This window comes from Lepidochelys kempii, chromosome 11, assembly GCF_965140285.1.
Source record: "Lepidochelys kempii isolate rLepKem1 chromosome 11, rLepKem1.hap1, whole genome shotgun sequence".
Lineage (NCBI taxonomy): Eukaryota > Metazoa > Chordata > Testudines > Cheloniidae > Lepidochelys > Lepidochelys kempii.
In genome coordinates this window covers 79,650,612-79,674,853 of record NC_136390.1, presented here as the reverse complement: position 1 = coordinate 79,674,853, position 24,242 = coordinate 79,650,612, and the positions used below count along the sequence as shown (strand labels likewise).

The window sequence follows — 24,242 nt, the reverse complement described above, 5'->3', positions numbered from 1 at the left end:
CCGACAATCTAGCCAGCTTTCCATCCACCTTATAGTCCATTCATCCAATCCATAATTTTTTAACTTGCTGGCAAGAATACTGTGGGAGACCGTATCAAAAGCTTTGCTAAAGTCAAGCTATATCCCGTCCACTGCTTTCCTTATATCCACAGAGCCAGTTATCTCGTTATAGAAGGCAATCAGGTTGGTCAGGCATGACTTGCCCTTGGTGAATCCATGTTGACTGTTCCTGATCACCTTCCTCTCCTCCAAGTGTTTCAAAATGGATTCCTTGAGGACCTGCTCCATGATTTTGCCGGGGACTGAAGTGAGGCTGACTTGGTCTGTAGTTCCCTGGATTCTCTTTTTTCCCTTTTTTTAATGATGGGCACTATATTTGTCTTTTTCCAATCATCTGGGACTTCCTCCTATCACCACGAGTTTTCAGAGATAATGGCTCTGCAATCACATCAGCCAACTCCCTCAGTACCTTTGGATGCATTAGATCTGGACCCATGGACTTGTGTATGTCCAGTTTTTCTAAATAGTCCTTAACCTGTTCTTTCACCACTGAGGGCTGCTCACCTACTCCCCATGCTGTGTTGCCCAGTGCAGCAGTCTGGGAGCTGCCCTTTTCTGTGAAGACCAAGGCAAAAAAAGCATTGAGTACTTCAGCATTTTCCACATCATCGGACACTAGGTTGCCTCCCCCATTCATTAAGGGTCCCACACTTTCCCTGACCTTTTTCTTGTTGCTAACGTACCTGTAGAAACCCTTCTTGTTACTCTTCACATCCCTTGCTAGCGGCAACTCCAGTTGTGCCTTGGCCTTCCTAATTACACCCCGGCATGCTCAAGCAATATTTTTGGACTCCTCCCTAGTCATCTGTCCAAATTTCCACTTTTTGTAAGCTTCCTTTTTGTGTTTAATTTCACAGAAGATTTCACTGTTAAGCCAAGCTGGTTGCATGCCATATTTGCTTCTTTTTGCACTTTGGGATCGTTTGTTCTTGCGCCTTCAGTAAGGCTTTTTTAAAAGACAGCCAGCTCTCCCGGACTCTTTGCCCCCTCATATTAGCCTCCCAGGGGATCCTGCCCATGAGTTCCCTTAGGGACTTTAAGCCTGCTTTTCTGAAGTCCAGGGTCCGTATTTTGCTATTCCCCTTCCTTTTTTCAGGATCCAGAACTCAACCATCTCATGGTCACTCCTGCCTAGGTTGCAATCCATTTCTACCTCCCCTACCAATTCTTCCCTGTTGGTAAGCAGCAGGTCAAAAGGAGCATGGCCCCTAGTTGGTTCCTCTAGCACTTGTATCAGGAAATTGTCCCCAACATTCTCCAAAAACTTCATGGATTGTCTGTGCACTGCTGTATTGCTCTCCCAGCAGATGTCAGGGTGATTGAAGTCCCCCAAGAAGTCCCCCAGGGCCTGTTATCTGGAGACTTCAGTTAGTTGTCCGAAGAAAGCCTCGTCTACCTCATCCTCCTGGTGTGGTGGTCTGTAGCACACGCCCACCATGCCATCACCCTTGTGGCTCTCGCTTCTAAACTTAACCCAAAGACTCTCAACAGGCTTTTCTCCAGTTTCAAACTGGAGCTCTGAGCAATCATACCGTTCTCTTACATACAATGCAACTCCTCCACCTTTTCTCCTGTACCTGTCCTTCCTGAAGAGTTTATACCCATCCATGACAGCACTCCAGTCATTTGAACTGCAACCCAAGTTTCTGTTTTTCCAATCCCGTCATAGTTCCTTGATTGTGCCAGGACTTCCAATTCTTCCTGCTTGTTTCCCAGACTTCTTGCATTTGTGCACATGCACCTGAGAAAATTAGCCGATTGCCCTACTTTCTCAGTATGAATAAGGAAGCTTCCCGTCTTGTACCCTACTCCTTGTGTTTCCTCCCAGTATCACACTCTCCCACTTACCTCTGGGCTTAGGTCACCATCCTCTGGTGAACCTAGTTTAAAGCCCTCTTCACTAGGCTAGCAAGCCTGCCTGCGAAGATGCTCTTCCCTCTCTTCATTAGGTAGATCCCATCTGTTCCTAGCAATCCTTCTTCCCGGAACAAAATCCCATGGTCGAAAAATCCAAAGCCCCCTCTCCGACACCACCTGCATAACCACGCATTCACCTCCACAATTTGACGGTCCCTACCTGGGCCTTTTCCTTCAACAGGGAGGATGGACGAGAACACGACTTGGGCCTCAAACTCCTTTATCCTTCTTCTTAGAGCCACGTAGTCTGCAGTGATCCGCTCAAGATCATTCTTGGCAGCTTCATTGGTGCCCACGTGGAGAAGTAGGAAGAGGTAGCGGTCTGAGGTCTTCAACAGTCTTGGCAAACACTCAGTCACGTCCTGGATTCTAGCTCCAGGCAAGCAGCACGCTTCTCAAGTCTCCATGTCTGGTCGACAGATGGATGACTCCCTCCCCCTTAGGAGGGAGTCCCCGACCACCACCACCCATCTCCTTCTCTTGGGAGTGGTGGTCATGGAACCCCCATCCCTAGGACAATGCATCCCATGCCTTCCGGCTGAAGCCAAGACTTCCCTACCTCAGGCCAGATTCATAACGCTCACAAACCTTATCTCAGATGTACGAGTCATCCTTCAAATATGGGATTGTACTGTCTTGCATTCACACTCGCTATGCACTGAAGCCATAAAATATGGAAGTGGTGCCTATAACACTACATAAACATCTCAGCATGCTACCTGCCTGGCTCTCAGAACGTGACAGCGGACACACTCAGTGGGTTCTTCTCTCAAGACCACACATGGGAGATGAATGGCAAAGTTCTGAGATGGGGAATTCCCATCATCGACTTGTTTGCATCCGCAACGAACCGCAAATGCGTAATGTTCTGTTCATGAGCAGGACTCTGATTACTGGGGAACGCCTTCCTTATCAAATGGGAGGCATGACTCGTATTCATTTCCACCGATTTCACTGATATCAAACATGATACATGAGATACGAACAGACAGGGCCAAGGTTATCCTCAGAGTCACGACATGGCCCAGACAAGCATGATACCCTTATCTGATGCGAATGGCGATATGTGCCCCACAAGACCTCCGTCCTCGTCCAGACCTGCTGTCTCAGCACTACGGTCGTACTCTTCACCTGAACCTGGAGCTACTCCACTTACAAGCATGGCTCCTACATGGTTCCATCATGGTGAACTAACCTACTCAGAATAAGTTAAACACGTGTTATTAAACAGCAGGAAGATGACCACGCGTAATACTTACTTTCAAAAATGTAAGAGGTTCTCCGCCTGATATCAAGAAAGACAATTAACGGCTTCTACAGTACCACTAGTGCTGGAATACCTACTGGAGCTGAAAAGTTCAGGTTTAACTATGAGCTCAATCAAAGTTCATCTGGCGGCCATTACAGAGTTCCATCAGGAGATGGATGGAACCTTGACATTCATGGACCCAACTACTAAACGCTTCCTCACGGGTCTCCTGAACGTTTAACCAGTATTTTGTCGGCCTACCCCGACGTGGGACCTCAGTCTGGTGCAGAAATGCCTCACCAGACCACCATTCAAACCATTAGCCATCTGTTCCATGCTACATTTATCCATGAAAGTGGCCTTTCTGGTCGCTATTACTTCTGCCAGAAGGGTGAGTGAGCTCATGGCTGATCCTCCATACACAGTATTCTTCAAAGAGAAGGTCATGCTGTGTCTGCACCCAAAATTCCTACCAAAGGTTACATCTACATTTCATCTGAACCAACCAATCCATCTCCCTGCATTCTACCCTAAGCCTCACGGGAATCCAAGAGAGGCCACCCTGCACCCACTAGCTGTTAGACATGTGCTAGCGTTTTACCTTGAAAGGACCAAACTCTTCCGGAATTCTCCTAGACTTTGTCTCTACTATTGAGCTCTCAAAAGGAGACACAGTATCTACTCAGAGATTTGTCTAACTGGATCTCCACATGCATTCAAATGTGCTATCGTGTCTGGAATACAGAACCATCGGAACACATTAGAGCACATTCTACTAGATCTGTTTCAACCTCAATAGCATTTCTACATAGTGTTCCAATATTAGAGATTTGTAAGGCGGCCACTTGGGCCTCCATCCACACATTTGCTGAACACTATGCAATCACTCATGACTCCAGGGCTGATGCCATAGTGGGCCTCACAATACTTACCTCAATGACTCAAATGAACCTGAAGTCCCCACAGCCATCTGAGGGGCACTACTGTACAGTCACCTGAAGTGGAACACCCACAGGGACAGCACTCGAAGAAGGGAAGGTTATTCACCTTGTGAAGGAACTGAGGTTCTTCGAGATGTGTGTCTCCTGTGGGTACTCCACTACCCGCCCTCTACTTCGGAGTTCACAGTAGGGACTCTGCAGTAGAGAAGGAACTGGAGGGCTCAGGTTGTGTGCACTGCGACCCACCTACTGTGCATGCATGACCCGCCCGGACACTGCTACTGTAAATCTCCGATCAGCTGTGCTGGGATGCACCAACACCCAAAGTGGAGCACCCACAGTGACACACATCTCAAAGAATCTGTTACTGCACAAAGTGAGTAACCTTCCCTTCCTATTGGTGATAGTTGATAGTACTTTATGTAAGAAATTCAGTGTCTACTCCTTTAGTTCACTTTTGCCTTTGGATTTTAGGTATCATTGAAGGCTATGTAGTAGAGAAAGCAGCCTTAGAAGAGGCAATGAGCCTGAAAGAAGAGTCTGAACGACGCCTTGTTTTGGAACTGGAGAGCCTGCAGGAACAGTTTCAGAAGCTAACCCAGGAACAGGCAATACTCTGTGAGGAGCGGGATATGCTAATAAGTCAAAAGAAAGCTCTGGCTGCCAACGTAGGAGAAATAGAAGTTGGTAAGAAATGCTTTAATAACATTTATTGATATTTCTTTTGTATAATGGTTGGTTGAATAACTCAGGACAGGAAAGGGTAGAGCAGAGACTTCCAGTTAACTTGAAAAAGAAAGAAACCCAGACTTGACACTTCTGTTTTTAGAAATAAGATGATGTTGCTGTTAATGAGGAGTACTCCAATGTCTAGTGACAAATGGAAGGAGTATAGAAAAATAAGTATGATGAACTAAATGTGATACTGAATGGAAGGGGATGTAACTGATAATTAAGATCTGTTAACTAAAATGTTAGTTAACTGATAGAGCATAGGCAAGAGAGAAAGGGAAAGAAGTAGATCTGTGTCACTAGGGGCTTGTCTACACTACCTACCGGATCGGCGGGCAGTGATCGATCCAGCGTGGGTTGATTTATCACGTCTCATATAGAACGAGGAGCGCAAGCGGAGTCTATGGGAGAGCATCAGCTGTCCACTTACCGCAATGAAGACACCGCGGTGAGTAGATCTAAGTATGTCGACTTCAGATAAACTATTCACATAGCTGAAGTTGCGTATCTTAGATCGACCCCGTGCGGTAGTGTAGACAAGCTCTGGAACACCACTACAATACCAAGGAAATGGACTGAAAATGAAGGAAGTGGTTAAATATCTTGGATAAGGCTAAAATAATTAAAGATGCAGGATAAATTGTAATGGGCATCTGCTGTAAACTCCCTACAGACTAGAATTCAGAGAGTCAAAACCCTGGGGCAAGCAATCTAGGAGGGACAACTAGGAGGAGGCTTTAATGATCTGGACTCTAGACAGCTGTTTGCTGACAGCAGGGGAATGCAGAGTCTCAGGACTACAGGGTTCAATTTCAGGCATGCTTTAGACCCTTCTGTCCCAATTATCCACCCTCCCCTCAAAAGCCCTGTTCCTCTCTGCTCCTGTCTGCCTCCTGAACCTTCAGGCTCTGCACCTCTCCTCTTCTACTTCTATTTACCACCAGCCCCCTCCCCCCTCTGCTCCTATCCAACCCCTTGTTCTGGCTCCTGCCTTTCTCCTCCTATGCTACTCCTATCCACCACTCCAACCTCTGTCTCTTGACACCTACCCCTTCTGCTCCTGTCCCTCCCCTCCATCTCCTGTCTCCCTCTGCCCTGTCCCCATGGTTCTTCCTTTCTCTCTGGCTCCTGCAACCCCACATTCCTCTCACAGGATGATGCCATCAAAAGTCTTGCTGTTTTGTCTCTATTTGCTGATAAGGAGGCACTGTATCAAAATCTCAGAAATGGTATCTGAGGAAAGAAAATTATATCCTTCAGAAGAAAATCTTAAGTCTTGAGTAGAGAAAATAACCTGTGGTGGCTGTGACACTAACTTGTTCCACTTGTAGACTCCGCAGGCCTCTGCTGAGCTCTCACTGTTCGTCTTGGTCTTAGGTTGAGCAAGCAATGGACTGATTACAACATAAGGTCCACCAGAATATTTGCCCCGACCAGTGCTTCTAGTGGGGGGGGGGGGAAGAGAGAAAAAGGAGAAACAGTATTTTCTGCCATGTATAGGATGACTGAGTTTCAAACGTCCACAAAGGGGGACACAGTAATCATATCAGGACACATGGATGTTGTTTTGGGATCTTTATGTTGCCAGGTGGTTATGGCTGTGGGTCATGTGTCCCACTGGAAATAATGCAATGTCAGGATATCACTGTACAGTTATTTTAGGGTCTCTGAAGTGCTTTTCAGTGATGGAATTAGTACTCTAGCTCTACACAATTTTTGGTACGACTGATTTAGAGGTTAAAGGAGCCCTGAGCACTTAGCAAAAAAAAAAGTAAGGAACACATGAAGCTTGGGGGAAGAATTGCCAAATGAAAGAATTCAATAGATACAGGACCTCAGTAAAGAGATGGCCAGGTGCCTGGCAAAATTGTACCCAAAATGAGCGCTATAAGAACAGTAGTGCATGGTCAGCATATATGATTAGCAACTACTTCTCCACATTGAGACAGGTTACCTTTAGGAATGCTACAAAGTCTGGCATTATCCCTATCTTGTGTTAAACTCATTAGTGAGATGGAAGATGGAATGAATCAAAATGTCCTATTTTTGTCTTGTACGTGTTTCTATTCATAGGAGTTCCTGTTGCTAATGTAGCACAAAAGGAAGATTCAGGTTTGTAACAGAGTGTGACTTCATGAGAAATTATGTGAATTAATTAATGACTTAATTTAATCTAACAAAGAGGAATAGTACTTCAGAACTATGCCCAGGAAATTATTAGTAATATATCTTCCACATTATTAATAATGTGGACATGTTTAAGACATTACTTTCACAATTTAACAAAAATCACTAAACTTGAATTATGTAAAAAACTTAATCAATATTTATTAAATGATATCAGTCTGCTGATGTCCATCTTAAATTCCATAGTGCAATTATAAGCAACAAAAATAGTTGTTTTGTGCAGACAAAAATGTTTTATAAATATGCTATGAGGTTCTAATGGTGTGGCGCTGGGTTTCTTAGAGGGTAAATGTATTTTTAAAATGTAGCAACACCAAGTGCAGGAGATCTAGAGATGGTGAATGAAAGAGAACTGAAGGAAGTGGAAGAAGGATTGTGGGAGCAGAATGGAGAGAGAGTAGGAATGGGGAGGAGGAGAAGAGGAGAAAGATAAGAATGGACTAAAGGGAAGGATGAGTTCTCTTGAAAGAAAATATAAGGGAAATTGGTAGAGAAGGAAAAATGAATCTGAAGGGAAATAGGGGAAAAGAGATCAGGCTTCTCAGAGGAAGGAATGAACAGAAAAATAAGGGAGACAAATGGTTTTAAATGACTATTGAAGTCTAATGCTAAAATAAATGCAAACAAAAGTTTTGCTTTTATATGCAAATGAGAAATTTTGAGCTAGCTTGAAAATGCAGCCATAACGCTTTCTCTATACATGGTTGTGTGCGTAATACACATATGGCTCTGATAGATTAACAGGAGCAATGCTTTTCTTCTGAGAAGCCCCAAAATGTATGACCTTGGATACTCTTGCATGCTAGGACGGCTCTAGGCTTATGCGGGAAGGACATGAGCTGGGGGACTGCATTTTTCAGGTAACTGAGGTGGGATTATCTGGCAGATCACAGTCTAGGATATAGGGAGAGAGCAGTGCTGAGCTGTCTCCAACTGCTGCAGCTCCATTCCTTTTGTTTGTCCAGCTCCCAAATATGTCTTCCAGCTCTCTCTCAAATGCTACTATGGGATTGTATACACTGCAGGAAAAAACCCTGCAGCAGTGCGTCTCAGAGGCCGGGTCTACAGGCGTGGGCTTGCACTACAGGGCTAAAAGTAGCCATGTGGAGGTTCTCACTTGGGCTCTGAAACCCACCCTCACCAGGTTTCAGAGCCTGAGCTCCAGCTGGAACAGGAACCTTTACATGGCTATTTATAACATAAGCCATGTGAGGCTGAGCTCAGACTCTCTCCTGCAGACTCTCTCCTGTTTTTTTTTTTTTTTTTGCGCAGTGTAGACTTACCCTCACATGGCTACTAGGCACTTGCCCTTAAATCTTATCCTGTCGCATGATTGAGAATCTGGCTGTGATATGTAACAGGACTGGGTTTTGAAATTTACCATATAGTTAAACTCCAGCTATTGTAGAAGTTAACTGTTAAAGGCCTAACAAATTACTTATTACTACAGGTGCAAAGCTAGAGCATTTCCTTTTTTATTTTTTTCTAATTGAACAAATCAAATTTTTTAACATTTAAAATAGTACTCTTCCTCTTGTGTGGAATTATTGTTTGTAGTGCCGGGTATTTGTATAAAAATCATACTGGATTTAACGTAATTTTTTTTATTATTATTTTTGGACGAGCCAACAAAGCTGCATTATGTTGATATGAAAAATAAGCTTCCTAATGGAATCTACCATAGCATTTTCTAGTGTGATTTTTGAGTCCCCCGAGAAGGATTGCATGACTTGCACTAGTATTGATAAAACAATATCAATTTGATTCTCTACTCAGAGTCAAATCAGTGACCTGACAATCTTCGTGTTAACCTTAATTATATATCTATATGTTTTGAGAATCAGACTCTTCTGTAACACCAAAAGGAGAGAAAAATAAGACCGACAAAGCAGAGTACAGTTACTGATATTGCATTAATACACAATCAGATATTAAGTTTTGGCAACAAATTTCCAATTCTACATAGAGTTTATGGGCCTAATTAGATTCCATACAGACACTGGCTTTTTTGAATAGGAGGTAGGTGGTAAGAATTTTTTTAAATTTCAAATTCTCATTTAAGCAGTTTTTTTTTTGTTTCACAGATGGCAGTAAAACTCATTTTGAAGCTAAAAAGACTCCGCTAATCATCAGTTAAAATATATAGTTCATTCTCCATTGTTACTCACAATTTGGTGGGGATAAAATTGCTGTGTCCACCAGTTTTTTCAAACTCTTCCTTGAGAAGTATGAATCTGATATTTGGGGACTGAAATTTGTCTGTTTTTCATTTAAATCTATTGCAAAACTCTATTGTGGGCACTTACAAACCTGAAAACAGTTAAAAGGTTGACACAACACTATCTACTGAATCCTCTTGCCTCAGTGAATTTCTAGATGTTGGTAATTGTAGGGGTGTGTGGCCCTCCTTCACTGTCAATCTCTGAGGGAGGCCACACCTCTTTGCTGTCACCCCCCTGGAGTAGTAGTCTATCAAAGCAGGAAAGTCAGCAGTCTCGCGGGCTCAACCCTCAGTTGGGAGAGAGCGAATGATTCTGGGGTCCCAAGCCCGTAGACAAGGCAGGCCCCCAGCAGTCTAGAGTTCCAGCCCTCAAGCGGGGTACTGTAGTTAGGGACAGTTCAGGGGCCCAGGCCTTTGGGCAGCTCGGGGCGCCTTGCAATCTAGTGCTCTGGCCCCCTCGGGCAAGGGCGAGCACCACCTACAGTCTATGGGGCCCAGGCCAGGGATTAAGCACCCAGCAGACCGTCCGGGGCACCAGCATGGGTTAAGCACCCAGCAAACAGTCTAGGGGCTCTGTCAGGGTGAACGCCCCTCAGTCTGTCGTCCTGGGTCTGGTGGGCGACAAACAAACGCAGGCCTCTTGGTCTAAGGAGGGGGAGTACTGCCACCCCAAGGGTGGGGTGGTAGCGGGGCATGCGGGCCCTATGGTGTTATGGTGTCCCAGGCCATAACAGCGGCAGAATGGTCTGCCACTGGGTCAGCGGGGAATCCACCTGCAACACTCTGACTGTCTCTCTGGTGGCCCCACAGCCAGATGGTCGTCTGGTTCCCCTGGCTGCTTCCTATACTCCCCCTCACATGTACCTGAACCCCAGAGTTGTCCTCAGTCTCCTCAGGGTATACTGCCAGTGACAATCCCAGCAGCTCCTTAGCATCGGGCATGTCTGGCAAACCCGGCCCCTGGGAAGTGTCCTCAGGGCAGCAGAAGTCTTCTGCAGGCTCCAGTTCCAGCAGTGAGCTGAGCTGGAAGCGTGTGCCTCCCTCGGCGGCTCCTCTTCAACTGAGCTACAGGGCCCACCTTTTATGCTTCCTGTTCCTGACCTGCCCCTCTGTTTCTGGCATGGTGGCGTCGACTTCCTGGTTCCGCCCACCTGGTATCGCTGCCAATCTCGGAGGGAGGCCACACCTCTTTGCTACAGTAAGGAAAAGAAAAGGAGTACTTGTGGCACCTTAAGAGACTAACCAATTTATTTGAGCACAAGCTTTCGTGAGCTACAGCTCACTTCATCGGATGCATTCAGAGGAAAATGCATCCGATGAAGTGAGCAGTAGCTCACGAAAGCTTGTGCTCAAATAAATTGGTTAGTCTCTAAGGTGCCACTAGTACTCCTTTTCTTTTTGCGAATACAGACTAACATGGCTGCTTCTCTGAAACCTGTCAGTAAGGAAAAACTTTCTTGGCAAATAATGAAGATACAAATTGCACATTTGAAAGGCAGAATAATAGTTCTTTCACCACCCTCCTTTTAAGTATAATACATTTAAAAGTTAGACCTCTTGATTCTCATCTTTGTGTTCAGGTTACTTACAACTGATAAGTGTTAGAATTTAATTTGATGTTTTCCAAAAAGCCTTTATGTTTGGATTCTCCAAACAGTATATCCTGTTTGTTGAAAGCTCAATTTGTAGCCATAGATTGGTCTTGGTTAATCAAGTAATCATGAACTGTGACTTATTTCCACTGGACATTGCTGATATTGCATATGTAATTATTTTGTTGTCTGTGGGGAAGATTTTCAAAGACACAGTAGGGGAGTTGGGTGCCTCTTTTTATGTATTTGAAAATTTCCCCTTTGGTACTGACATGTGTTGTAGCTCTGTGTGTGTGTGTATTATATGCATAAAATATAATTTTAAACAACATTTGATTTGCATATTTCTGGACTGACTGACTGACTTTCTTACTATTGTGTGTGTTTAGGTTTACTAAAGGAAGTAGAATTTTTAGCAAAAGAGAAGTTAGAACTGCAGTGCCAGGCAGAGAAAGACCATTCCAGCTTGCGTTCTCAGATGAAGGTTTTGGAAGTGGAACTTGAAGAACAGATGGATCAAAATCAGAAGTTGGCAAAGAAGTCATTGGAGGTTACTGATTTAAGGCAGCAAATTCAAGTCCTTGAAAAACAGCTTAGAAGTCAACGACAGTTCATGGATGTAAGCAAGCTCAACACCCAATTTCTGCAGCTTTGGAGAGGAAAAACACTTCCTCCTATTTTGTGATCAGTCTCTTCCGGGATAGTTTTGGTTTTATCAAAAATAAGACCTTTGTGTTTCTCTTTGTAAAAACCAAGGATGGATGTTTGTTTTTAAAAATTTCCTGATCAATAAGAGTCTGGAGAGTAGCTTTTTCTTTCCATGTTTCTGCTGTTCATTTGTTTTGTAAATTGAAATAATAATCTCCTATTGTCTCTGTAAATTCTTACCTGGCTTCTAGAACTGCCAAGCAAATGCAAGAAAAAAGGAAAATGCAAACATCAGCTTCCTCATAGCAAAAATGAAAAACAATTCTTTTCATCTTACAGGAACAAGCTATAGAGCGAGAACATGAACGTGATGAGTTTCAGCAAGAAATTCAGAAACTAGAAGATCAGTTAAAATTGTCAGGAAAATCCCAGACTTCTGGAGAGCCCAGACAATATGGGGTAGGTAAAACCACAGGTATGACTGTGTATGTTTTAGTTTATTATATTTATTTACTAAATATCCAAATGTAAATCCACTTTTGGCAATCTGTTGTTGCTTTGTTTGCTGAATATCTCACTTTGTATTAATCATTTACTCAAGAATTTTAGGAAATTCAGAGTACTGAATTAATCAACTTTTTCTTAAAACTGGCTGAAGTACAATTTTGGTGGCATGAGTGGTGGCGCATGTCTTAATTTTGGTTTTGTTAGCGAGATTGCAGGAAATGGTATGTTTGAATGTGTGTATTACAGTAAAGTGTTGCCAACATATCAGGTTGATTTGATTTAGAGAGAGCAAAATACTGACACTAAAAATTATGGCATCTGGCCGCTTTTTTTTTTTTTTTTTCAGATGCTTGTTAATTTAATATTCAATTTAAAAGTTTAATTTTTGTTTTGTTTTTTCTCTCTCACATACATGAACATTACAGATCTTTGAATTGACTCTCCAGGTATGGAAAAATAGCATGAGCATCCCCATGCCTGTTCTCCCTTCCCCCTCAATTTCTTCTCCTTATCCAGATCTGCTTTGCTTGTTTGCCTTCCTCAAATGTAAAATCTGCTTCAGACTGATTTACATGTAGGGGTTCATGTTTAGTTTTGTAGAACTCTTACTTTGGAAAAAATGCTTTGTATTTAACTTTCTATTTCTAACTACTTCACTTTTCTGGCTTTATTGATCAAATGCATCCTCATGTAATTGCTCTTGTAAAACAATTTTTTGTTCTAATGTTAAAAGAAAATGTAAACTTTTGGGAAATAAGTAGCATGGAATCATTTTCCCTATGCTTCAGCTATCCAGTTCTATTTGTGACATCACTTTTCACATATTTTGTGTTTATATGGTTGTTACATGTTGCTAACTTTATTTCTAACTCTTCATCTGTATCAAGTCTGTAGAATTCTAAACCTTTAAATGTCATATGGTAGAAGAATAAACCCATTATAAACAATTAAACTCTCAGGACAGTGGAGTTTTCCAGACAAATCATATGTCAGTGTCGTTGTATAAGGTCCCAAAGTTTAATGTAGCTCTATTTCCTGTTTATCATCTTAGGCCTGGTCTACACTGGCGGGGGGTTGTGGTGCAACCTAAGTTATGTAGCTTCAGCCACGTGAATAACGTAGCTGAAATCAACATACTTAGATCTACTGCTGACGCTCCCCTGTCAACTCCGCCTGTGCCTCTCGCTCCAGTGGAGTACAGGAGTCAATGGGAGAGCGCTCGGGGGTTGATTTAGATGCGATAAATCAACCCCCGCTGGACTGATTGCTGCCCACTGATCCGTCGGGTAGTATAGACATACCCTTAGGAGTTCTAGCTGTTTCATTCTCCCTTTACCTGTGAATAGTGTTCAAGACAGAATGCTGATATGTTGATATATTTAGAAAATCTTGTCAACAGATATATAGACTGTTTTATAAACATATTTCAGCAAAGGGTAGAGGAAAGTTTAAGGTGACCAGTCCAAGGAAGCTTAAATCATATATTTGTTTAAAGTTTGTAGGTCAAATAACTTGTTTAGTTTAAGCTGATTTTGTGTGGGTTGGGTATCCCCCCTTCAAAAACAAGTAGAAGCCAGACCAGAAACATAAGTCTTGAGTAATCATAAGATCATAAAAGGAAATCATAAAAAGAAATGAATCTGGGATGTGTTCAAAATGACAAGCATTCTAGTAGCAGCTTGAAAATGTCCTTGTTTACTGTCAAAGACGTTAGGTTAAGTTTTTGAACAGCCTTTTACTCACTAATAAAACAGCACATGTAGAGATGAGGAAAGAATGATACGTTTAAAAATTAGCTTATATTTGCTGTTCTGAACATTCGCAACCTAATTAAAAAAATGTTCATTGTGTAGTGGATTACTTCTGACTTCCTAAGGAAGAGCATCAGGATTGAATGCAAAAGGTATGAGAGAGGGTGAGAAATTAAGCTGGCAATATATGTGGTTAATCTGAAGTGAGTTTTGTGGTCAGTACCATATCAAAGTGCAAGGAACTAGATAGTTGCTATGCAATTACTTGGAAGTAAACGTGTGGCTGCAGGTCAGTGAATATATAGCACATATGCACTGTGATTGGCTGAGACAATTCCGCTACAGTACAATGGCCTGAAGTTCTTGTTCTGTGAACATAATCACTGTAACAGATCCACACTTGCCCACTTTCTCACCCTCTAAAATAGGGGAATATCTAATAGGGCTATTTTGTGAAAAAAAGAAATGCCAGGTGGTGATCAGAACCACCATCTCAGGGCTTGGGATTAGAGTGAAGGTTGTGGAAGTGTTCGTTCCCTTATTGCCAGCATCATAACCATGGAGCTATTGGAACATAGCATTTAAAAAGAAATTTATAGTTTAAGAACGATGTGCTTCAGAAAAAGAGGTCTCTGTTTAACCTAGGGGTCCCCAAACTTTTTACCTCTCGTTCCCCTTTTTCCCCATCCACGTCCCCGCTGGGGCTGTGGCTTCAGGGTGGGGACGGGACGACACAGACTGGGGTAAGAGGGCCGAGGCCGGGGCCAGGGCTAGGAGCAGAGCTGGGTGGTGCTCCCTCTCCAAACCCCGTGGGGGCTGTGCTGCGCCCAAACCGCGCCCTCTGAATGTTCTTCTGCGCCCCCATACACGGGCGCACCCCACAGCTTAGGGACCTCTGTCCTAAACTCTTGTGCATTGATGAATTAACCAAATCATTTTGACCAAATTTTTGTAACATAATCAGCCTTAGAGAAAGTGTTGCTATTTTTTGCAAATGTTATTCAAAAGCTTTTCTGTAAGATTAAAACAGCTTTATGTTATGATTGATCCTTGAGTAATAGCTTATGGAACACAAAAGAGATATGCACAATTCAGAGTGAAACCTAATAATTTGTTTTTTATTCTTAACAGATCCATAGTACTTCCATTTTCAGGGCCTTTTGTTATATTAATGCGCTGCTGTTTTTCTAGATTGCTGTAAATAGTAAGCTAATATATTTATGGCTTTTTAAAAGGTACCATCTTCAGAGAGCAAGATTTACAGGTGGCTCATTTTACCTTTTTTATTTTAGTTTTGCTTTCGGTTGGTATCTGATAACTAATGCTGACTCATATGAAATTCTGGGGCTGCCAATAATAATGTATTTTTAGGATTAGCCACAGAGTGAATATTTCCTTTCTGTAGAAATATTTAATATGTCTTTGTTTGTTTGTTGCATCTATGTAATATATTTGTCTTGTTGTGTAGATAGAGTCTTTGCAAGCAGAAATAAAAGACAAAACAGATGATTTCAATAAACTGTTGTTAGAAAAGGAGCAGAAATACCGGGAAGTTACAGTTCGAGATAAAGAAATAGAGGAGCAAACAGCGCAGATTAGAGAGCTGGAGCACACCAATACTGAGGCCTCAAAGACTGTCAGCCGTTTGGAACAAGAACTGCAAAAAATGAAGAAGAGGGAAACTGAACTAACACAAGTAATACTTTTAAAGATTTTTTTTAAGTGGGATGTACTAGTGGAGGGTAATTTAGGGATTATAGCTGACAATTCCATATGGGATTTTTAACTAGTCAAGTTATGCCAGTCCCTGGCCTTACTTTGCCAGGGAGAAATGGATATAGATTTCCGGTGTCTGTTCTTCCATCAGACCTGAAGAACAGCTCTGTGTAGCTTGAATGCTTGTCTGTTTCACCAACAGAAATAGGTCCAATAAAAGATATTTACCTCACCCACCTTGTCTCTTCCATCAGATGTCACTGTCTTGTACCAATGGCAAGTATTACAGTGGTAATTTGAAACAAATTTTTACTTTGAGAACTGAAAAAAACCACTATTTGCAATGAACATTTTTGGCAGTCACAAGAAATGTATTGGGTAGTATGTTCTCCTTTTGTTCCTACAGGTGCTAGAGAAGGTGCTACTAAATACTACATCGGAATGCCTAATTCGTATACAGCCTGTTCCTCAGCAGATCTCATGTGGTTTTACTTTGAAAAATGCTATGTAAAATTAGTATTACTGAAGTCAACAGCTCTTTTTGCAATGTGTATTCAAAGCCATGTCTACTTACTTTAGACCCAGAGATTTTACTGCTTTTGCTACTGTTAGCTCTTCAGAGCCAGCCACAGCTCGGAGAGATTGTGAGCTGACCATCATGTTCCATTTTGTAGATCATCAATAGAAGCCACCACCTCCAGCCAACTGACCTAGCACATAACAGGACATTAAATGGGTCTACCAGACATGCATTTCAAGCATGCTGTTGTATGGTGGTGACACCTGGACCACCTGCAGCTGGCAGGAAAGAAAGCTAAACACCTTCCACACTTGATATCTTTCATAAAGTCATAGACGATTAGGGTTGGAAAAGAGCTCAGGAGGTCATCCAGTCCAACCCTCTGCTCAAAGCAGGACCAACCCCAACTAAATCATCCCAGCCAGGGTTTGTCAAGCCAGGCCTTAAAAACCTCTAAGGATGGAGATTCCACCACCTTCCTAGGTAATCCATTCCAGTGCTTCACCACCCTCCTAGTGAAATAGTGTTTCCTCATATCCAACCTAGACCTCCCACACTGCAACTTGAGACCACTGCGCCTTGTTCTGTCATCTGCCACCACTGAGAACAGCCGAGCTCCATCCTCTTTAGAACCCCCCTTCAGGTAGTTGAAGGCTGCTATCAAATCCCCCCTCACTCTTCTGCAGACTAAATAACCCCAGTTCCCTCAGCCTCTCCTCATAAGTCATGTGTTCCAGTCCCCTAATCATTTTTGTTGCCCTTCGCTGGACTCTCTCCAATTTATCCACATCCTTCTTGAAGTGTGGGGCCCAAAACTGGACACAGTACTCCAGATGAGGCCTCACCAATGTCGAATAGAGGGGAACGATCACGTCCCTCGATCTGCTCGCTATGCCCCTACTTATACATCCCAAAATGCCATTGGCCTTCTTGGCAACAAGGGCACACTGCTGACTCATATCCAGCTTCTCGTCCACTGTCACCCCTAGGTCCTTTTCCGCAGAACTGCTGCCTAGCCATTCGGTCCCTAGTCTGTAGCTGTGCATTGGATTCTTCCATCCTAAGTGCAGGACCCTGCACTTATCCTTATTGAACCTCCTCAGATTTCTTTTGGCCCAATCCTCCAATTTGTCTAGGTCCTTCTGTATCTTATCCCTCCCCTCCAGCGTATCTACCACTCCTCCCAGTTTAGTATCATCCGCAAATTTGCTGAGAGTGCAATCCACACCATCCTCCAGATCATTTATGAAGATATTGAACAAAACCGGCCCCAGGACCGACCCTTGGGGTACTCCACTTGATACCGGCTGCCAACTAGACATGGAGCCATTGATCACTACCCATTGAGTCTAAGTAGGGGCATAGCGAGCAGAGTATAAGTAGGGGCATAGCGAGCAGATCGAGGGACGTGATCGTCCCCCTCTATTTGACATTGGTGAGGCCTCATCTGGAGTACTGTGTCCAGTTTTGGGCCCCACACTACAAGAAGGATGTGGATAAATTGGAGAGAGTCCAGCGAAGGGCAACAAAAATAATTAGGGGTCTGGAACACATGAGTTATGAGGAGAGGCTGAGGGAACCGGGATTGTTTAGTCTGCAGAAGAGAAGAATGAGGGGATTTGATAGCTGCTTTCAACTACCTGAGAGGTGGTTCCAGAGAGGATGGTTCTAGACTATTCTCAGTGGTAGAAGAAGTCAGGACAAGGAGTAATGGTCTCAAGTTGCAGTGGGGGAGGTTTAGGTTGGATATTAGGAAACACTATTTCACTAGGAGAGTGGTGAAACACTGGAATGCGTTACCTAGGGAGGTGGTAGAATCTCCTTCCCTAGAAGTTTTTAAGGTCAGGCTTGACAAAGCCCTGGCTGGGATGATTTAATTGGGGATTGGTCCTGCTTTGAGCAGGGGGTTGGACTAGATGACCTCCTGAGGTCCCTTCCAACCCTGATATTCTATGATTTTGTGTGGACTTGTTCCTTGGTAGGATCTGAAGAATTTTCTTCAGTTTCTTCTGGTTCTTGAAGCTTTTCAGAATGAGGAAAGACAGCCTCCTAATGTTACTTTTATTATTATAGTTTTTATCTAATTATATAAAGACGTTAATGTCGCTCCTTTGTTAGAACTACATGTATCGAGGCACTGGTACACTAGATCTGTAAGAGAGGGAATGGGCTTGCTCAGCCGAAGACAGAGTGCCTCCATCTGAAATCTCCTTTTTAGTTTCCCTTGTAACATATATTGAATATAAATGGTATCTGATGGTAGTTCTGGAACCTGTAATCCCTAATGAAAATACCTTTGCCTGAGAAGAATAATTGAGAGAGAGAACCGGATAAAGGCTAAAAAGAAAACTCCAAGAAAAAAAACAAGTCCAGAAAAAGTCTACTGTAGCTTGTAAACCTGACTGATACAGCAAAAACAATCTAATACTTTGTTAAAAGGGGTTTGTTGTGTTGTCATTTCAGCTACTAACTTAAGATTTATTGACATTACAATTTACGTTGTTCTCCCATAGGCTCATTTAAACTTTCAAAGTCAGCTATACCTGGAAAAATAACCTCCGTTTCTTAAAGCCACTTCATCTCTGAAAATAAAAGTGCTACCCACAGTAAATGGAGTAGTGGAGCACAGACGCAACTGTGGCTAAAAGAATAACATCTTTTAGGGTAGTCAAAAATTGAGTTGTCTAGTACTGTAGAAGGTATTGAAACATATTTAAATCAGCAGGTCCAGATAACTTATAAGAGTTTTAAATGAGCTGGCTGAGGAGCTCACTGTAATGTTGATTTTCAATCAGTCTTGGCACATTGGGGAAGTTGCCTAAGACTGGAAGAAAGCTAATGTTGTACCAATTTTAAAAAAGGATAAATGGGTAATTATAGACCTGTCAACCTGACATCCATCCTGGGCAAGATAATGGATAAGGAACTCAATAACTAAATAAAGGCAGCAAATGTAATTAATGTAAATCAACATGGGTTTATGGGAAATAGATCCTGTCAAACTAATTTGACATTTTTTTATGAGATTACAAGTTTGGTAGATAAAGGTAATAGTGATGATGTTATATACTTAGACTTCTATAAGACATTTGACCTGGTACCACACACCATTTTGATGAAAAAACTAGAATGATATTAAAATTAACCTGGCCCCCATTAAATGGATTAAAAACTGGATAAATAATAGGTCTCAAAATGTAATTTTAAACAGGGAATCATCCTGAAGCGGGTGTGTTTCCAGTGGGGTCTCACATGGATCACTTCTTGGCCCTACTCTATTTAATATTTTTATCAGTGACCTGTAATAAAGCATAAAATCATCATTGATAAAGTTTGCAAATGACACACACATTGGGGGAGTGATGAAGAGGACAGGTGACTGTTTCAGAACCATCTGTATAGCTAGGTAAACTGGGTGGCAGCACACACTGTGTTTTAATACAACTAAATGTAAATATGTACATCTAGGAACAAAGAATGTAGGCCATACTTAGAATATTGGGGACTCTAACCTGGGAAGCAGTGACTGAAAAAGATTGGGGGATTGTGGTGGATAATCAACAGAACGTGAGCTCCTGATATGAGACTGTGACCAAAAGAGCTAATGCAATCCTGGGATCCATTAAGAGGGGAATCTTGAGAAGGAGCAGGGAGTTTATTTTACTTGAGTATTTAGCACTGTGGCACTGGTTGACTGCTGCTGGAATACTGTGTCCAGTTCTAGTGTCCACAATTCAAGAAGGATGTTAACAAGTTGGAGAGTGTTTAGAGAAGAGGCACAAGAATGATTAAAAGATGAGAAAAGATTGATTGACTTAGAGTTCAATCTATTTAACTCAACAAAGAAAAGATTAAGGAATGATGTAATTATCACTGATAAGTATCTACATGAGGAACAAATATTTAATAATGGACTTTTCAGTCTAGCAGAGAAAGGTCCATGATCCAGTGGCTGGAAACTAGACAAATTCAGACTAGAAATAAGGTATAATTTTTTAATGGTAAGAATAATTAACAGTTAGAACAATTTACCCAGGGTCGTGGTGGATTTTCTATCACTAACCATTTTTAAAACAAGCTTGGATGGTTCCCTTAAAGATATCCTAGGAATTAATTTGGGGAATTTCTATGGCCTGTGTTGCACAGGAAGTGAGACTAGATATGCACAATGGTTGCTTCTGGCCTTGGAATCTATAAACCACTGAGGGCAAAATTTTCAAAACAGACTCAGGTTGGCTTTTAAATTTACTTAGTTACATTTTTGGATGTATATCTAGACACCACTTTTTAATTTATATGTTTTTAAAGATCTGTTTGGTTATGTGCTTGTTCACTGTAGCGATTTTAGAAGATAAAGTATTTTTGACAGGATTGTTCTCTCTAAATATGTATGTGTAATAATTGTTCTTAACACTAAAATCCATGTTTTGCAGGATAAAGAGGCATTGCAACAGCAGCAGTACAATAATTTGATCCAGATCTCTGCCTTGCAGTCTAAATTGGATGAAGCCAGGCACAGAGTACCTACTGAAGGCAGTTCTGATCATGGGCTAAAGGAACAGTTACAGGCAGAGCAGGAGGCGCTCCTAATGAAAGAGAGAGAGGTAAATCTGAAACTAACATTTCAGTTGATATATCTAGAATCTGAGAATAAAAAAAACTTTTTATGTAAAATTATGTCTGAGAATTTAATCCATTAAAAATCAGGAAATTCATAATTCTTACATCAACTATACCTCACTGGGCGTATCTCCATTTTTGTTCTTTTACTGTTTCTGTATGTTCCTGACCTTGATTATCATTAATGACCACTGGACCAAGAATTAGGCCTAACCTCAACAATCTAAATTATGCCTCCTTTTTGGTGATCACATTTTACTCTCTCCTTCCTCCCCCCAACTTTCGTTTGGCTGTATATTGCCTAATTTGGAAGGCAAGCACTTTTGGACAGGGCTACTCAGGCATTGAACCTCTATTCAGGTCTCTCCCTGCAGTTTCTCAGTTCCACAATTCATTGCAGAAAATGCCTAATACTATGCTTGGAAGCCAGAGTAGCATAACTCTCTGGTGATAAGTCACTGAGCCTCTCTGTGCCTCAGTTCCCCATCTTTAAAAATGGGCTGATAATGTTTCCCTACTGGGCATAGGTGCTGAGGATAAATAAATTAAAAAATTGTGGAGTGCTTTGAAATCTGCTGAGGAAAACCACTACATAAGAAACAGGCTTTATTATTATTATATAAGCTATTCTTATCACAAAATGAATGCATTTTGCTTTACAGTACAAAAAAATTGCCTGTCCAATGTGCCAGACACCAATTATAGCACTTTTAAAATAACCATCTTAAACGGTTTCTAAGGTTTTTGGGTCTCTAACTTGAAAATGGCTCACTTCTTCAAATTTTTCATGTTTCAATATGCTTAAAATCCCATGCATAAGCTAATTTTTCACAAACAAACCTATTAGGATGTGTCATTCCTTCTTGGTTTCATATCTAAAATGTTTTATCATGGCATTGTCTTTAAAATGTGTAGCTACCAAAGCACTCTTTGGTTGTTTAAATTCTTACTTGAGGATTTCGATAGGAAAATTTCATATGTAAGCACACTTCATACAGGAAAACTTGGTCTATATGGACAGTTTGGAATGGTAATACTTTGAAAATGAATGAGAGTTCTGCTTCATGTTATATGCTGATGGCCCACTATCTCCCAATTTCACAGTGCCACTCCTCCCCGTAGACCAAACCAAGTCTTGGTTCGTGTTCACTCCATGCCCCCCAACAGGCCCAACTAGTGTGTTGCTTTTGACATCCTCATAGATTCCGAGACCAGAATGGACCATTGTCATCGTCTAGTCTGACCACCTGTATAACACAGGCCATAGAATGTCCCCAAAGTCATTCCTAGAGCATATAGACATCTTTAAAGACAGTTACAAAGTTTAGAAGCTCAACAGGCACAGGTCATAGAGTGCTTCTGAGCTCAGTGTTGATCCTTGCCAAGTTTGTAGGCTCTTGAATGATGGATAAGTATGTAGTAGAAGAATCCTCATTTTACAGATGGAAAGGTGAAGTCAAGGGTTAAGTGACTTACACACAATGACTGTGCTAGTTTCCAAACTGATATTAGAATTTGGAAGTTTAATCCTAGTCTGGATGTTAGGACCCTGGATTCTTCCTCTTCCTTTTGTCTCTAATACTATATTTACGTGTGTTCTATTTAGACAATTTTGTAGCAATGGAATTGGCTGTAGTTATTTATTCTCCATAAAGTAATGTGAAGAACCAATGTAACCAATTTTTGTTTAAATAAAGGCGCCTATCAAAACAATGTTTTTCTGTGTTTTAGATCCTGAGTTTGTTAGAGCAACTAGAACAGTTTAAAGAGAACTTAATCAATAAAAATGAGGAAATCTTGCGGCTGAACTTGCAGTTAGAGATGCAAAAAAACCTTACCACTGGCATTGGCCAGCTTCAAATAGAGAATGCTCATCTGAAGGTATGTTGAACCATTTAACTTTACCTTAACTACAGTAAAACCTGCCTTAGAGACCACCTGTCATGAGCAACTTCTTGGAAAGGCCACGGAACGTCACCGCTCTCCAGTGTACAAACCTTTGAAGAGAGACCACTTCTTACAAAAGACCACTTTTGCTAACTTCCATGAGTGGTCGCTCTCAGCAGGTTTTACTATCGTTCTTTAGAGATGCTTGTCTTTGCAGGATTCAGTGTTTTATAACCTTTTTTTGGTTTAATAATTTTAGTAACTTTTGTATCTAGTTTGGCTCTAGTTTTAAAAGGAATCTCCTGTTGCAGGCACTAGGGGGTATTCTCAAAGCTGGATGAAGGCATAGGTAATCTAGGACCGTGCATAGAGCCCCTCAGCTCTTGGAGTCATGCAATTATATCTGAATCTCACTTTTTTTTAAAGAATGCAAGTTTCCAGTACTCATGGTTACAAAGAAAAGCTTGCAAATGTGACTTGAATGTAACCAATGTAATGACAAGAGTCAGATATTAAGTAGTGGCTCTTCATATCAAGTAGGTTATGAAGTCAACCTACAGAAAATAATGCAGGTGCGTGATAGATTTAATTTTAGGGTGCCACTAATGGATATTAAAAGGCTGAGTGGTACAGTCAATGTAGAAGGTATCTCAGTTCTGGCAGTTGAGAGACATTGTATGGAAGTCAGACAAGGCCTAAATCATTTGATATAATAGAGCTTTTAGTTAAATTTGTGCTTTTAAATAGGAATGCATACAGCCTTGGCTGACAGATCTGGGTCTTTTAACTCAAACAGTGGAGGCTCATCAACCTCTGTCTGTGGTGCAGCCACCGATACAAGGGTCTAGAGTAGGTTACATTACACTGATGGTTTATGCATCAATAACCACATTGTGTCAGCAAGTGATAGATTTCAGTGTCTCCTGGTTTTCTTGGTTAGCATAGGCCCTGGAGGTTTTTCGCCTTCCTCTGTAGCATGGGGCACGGGTCACTTGCTGGAGGATTCTCTGCATCTTGAAGTCTTTAAACTACGATTTGAGGACTTCAATAGCTCAGACATAGGTGAAGTTTTTCGCAGGAGTGGGTGGGTGAGATTCCTGCATTGTGCAGGAGGTCAGACTAGATGATCATAATGGTCCCTTCTGACCTTAGTATCTATGAAGTTTCACTTAGAATTCTGTATTAATTCATGATTCAGAGACCCATCCATAGCAGCATGATTGCCAGATCTAGAATACCTGGGATGGAAATGAAAGAATGCAAGTGTCTGCTGTGAAGGGTTGGATCACAGAAACCACCTTGGGGCTGCCAACTGATGTGCCAAGGCTACTTCTGCCCCTGCTTTCCCTGCCAGCTTGGGACTCCAGAACCCCTAGCCTGGATGTGCCAGACACGCTTACTGGCCACAAACACAGACCCAGGTCTGAACCACATCCCACAAACTGCAAGCTTAACTGAAAGCAACTTAAGAAGCAGTCTTGTCTTTAACATTCAGATGCCCAACTCTCAATGAGGTCCAAACCCCAAATAAATCAGTTTTACCCTGTATAAAGCTTATACGGGGTAAACTCATAAATTGTTTGCCCTCTATAACACTGATAGAGAGAGATGCACAGCTATTTGCCACCCCTCCCCACCCTCTGGGTTAAATAATAAGTAAAAAGTGATTTTATTAAATACAGAAAGTAGAATTT

At 41.8% G+C, this 24,242-nt stretch overlaps 1 protein-coding gene across 6 annotated transcripts in view; it reads left to right on the top strand.

The window, feature by feature from the left end:
* PCNT (pericentrin) overlaps window positions 1-24,242 on the top strand; it is a 228,556-nt gene that overhangs the window by 137,191 nt on the left and 67,123 nt on the right. For 5 of the 6 annotated variants that reach the window (XM_073306956.1, XM_073306953.2, XM_073306954.2 and 2 more), the window contains 8 exons: window positions 4,642-4,854; window positions 6,973-7,011; window positions 11,289-11,518; window positions 11,887-12,006; window positions 12,480-12,500; window positions 15,274-15,501; window positions 20,475-20,645; window positions 22,393-22,542. In XM_073306956.1, coding sequence (XP_073163057.1) covers window positions 4,642-4,854; window positions 6,973-7,011; window positions 11,289-11,518; window positions 11,887-12,006; window positions 12,480-12,500; window positions 15,274-15,501; window positions 20,475-20,645; window positions 22,393-22,542 — 1,172 coding nt within the window. The remainder of the gene's footprint in view (window positions 1-4,641; window positions 4,855-6,972; window positions 7,012-11,288; window positions 11,519-11,886; window positions 12,007-12,479; window positions 12,501-15,273; window positions 15,502-20,474; window positions 20,646-22,392; window positions 22,543-24,242) is intronic. The other variant, XM_073306958.2, reaches the window with a different exon arrangement.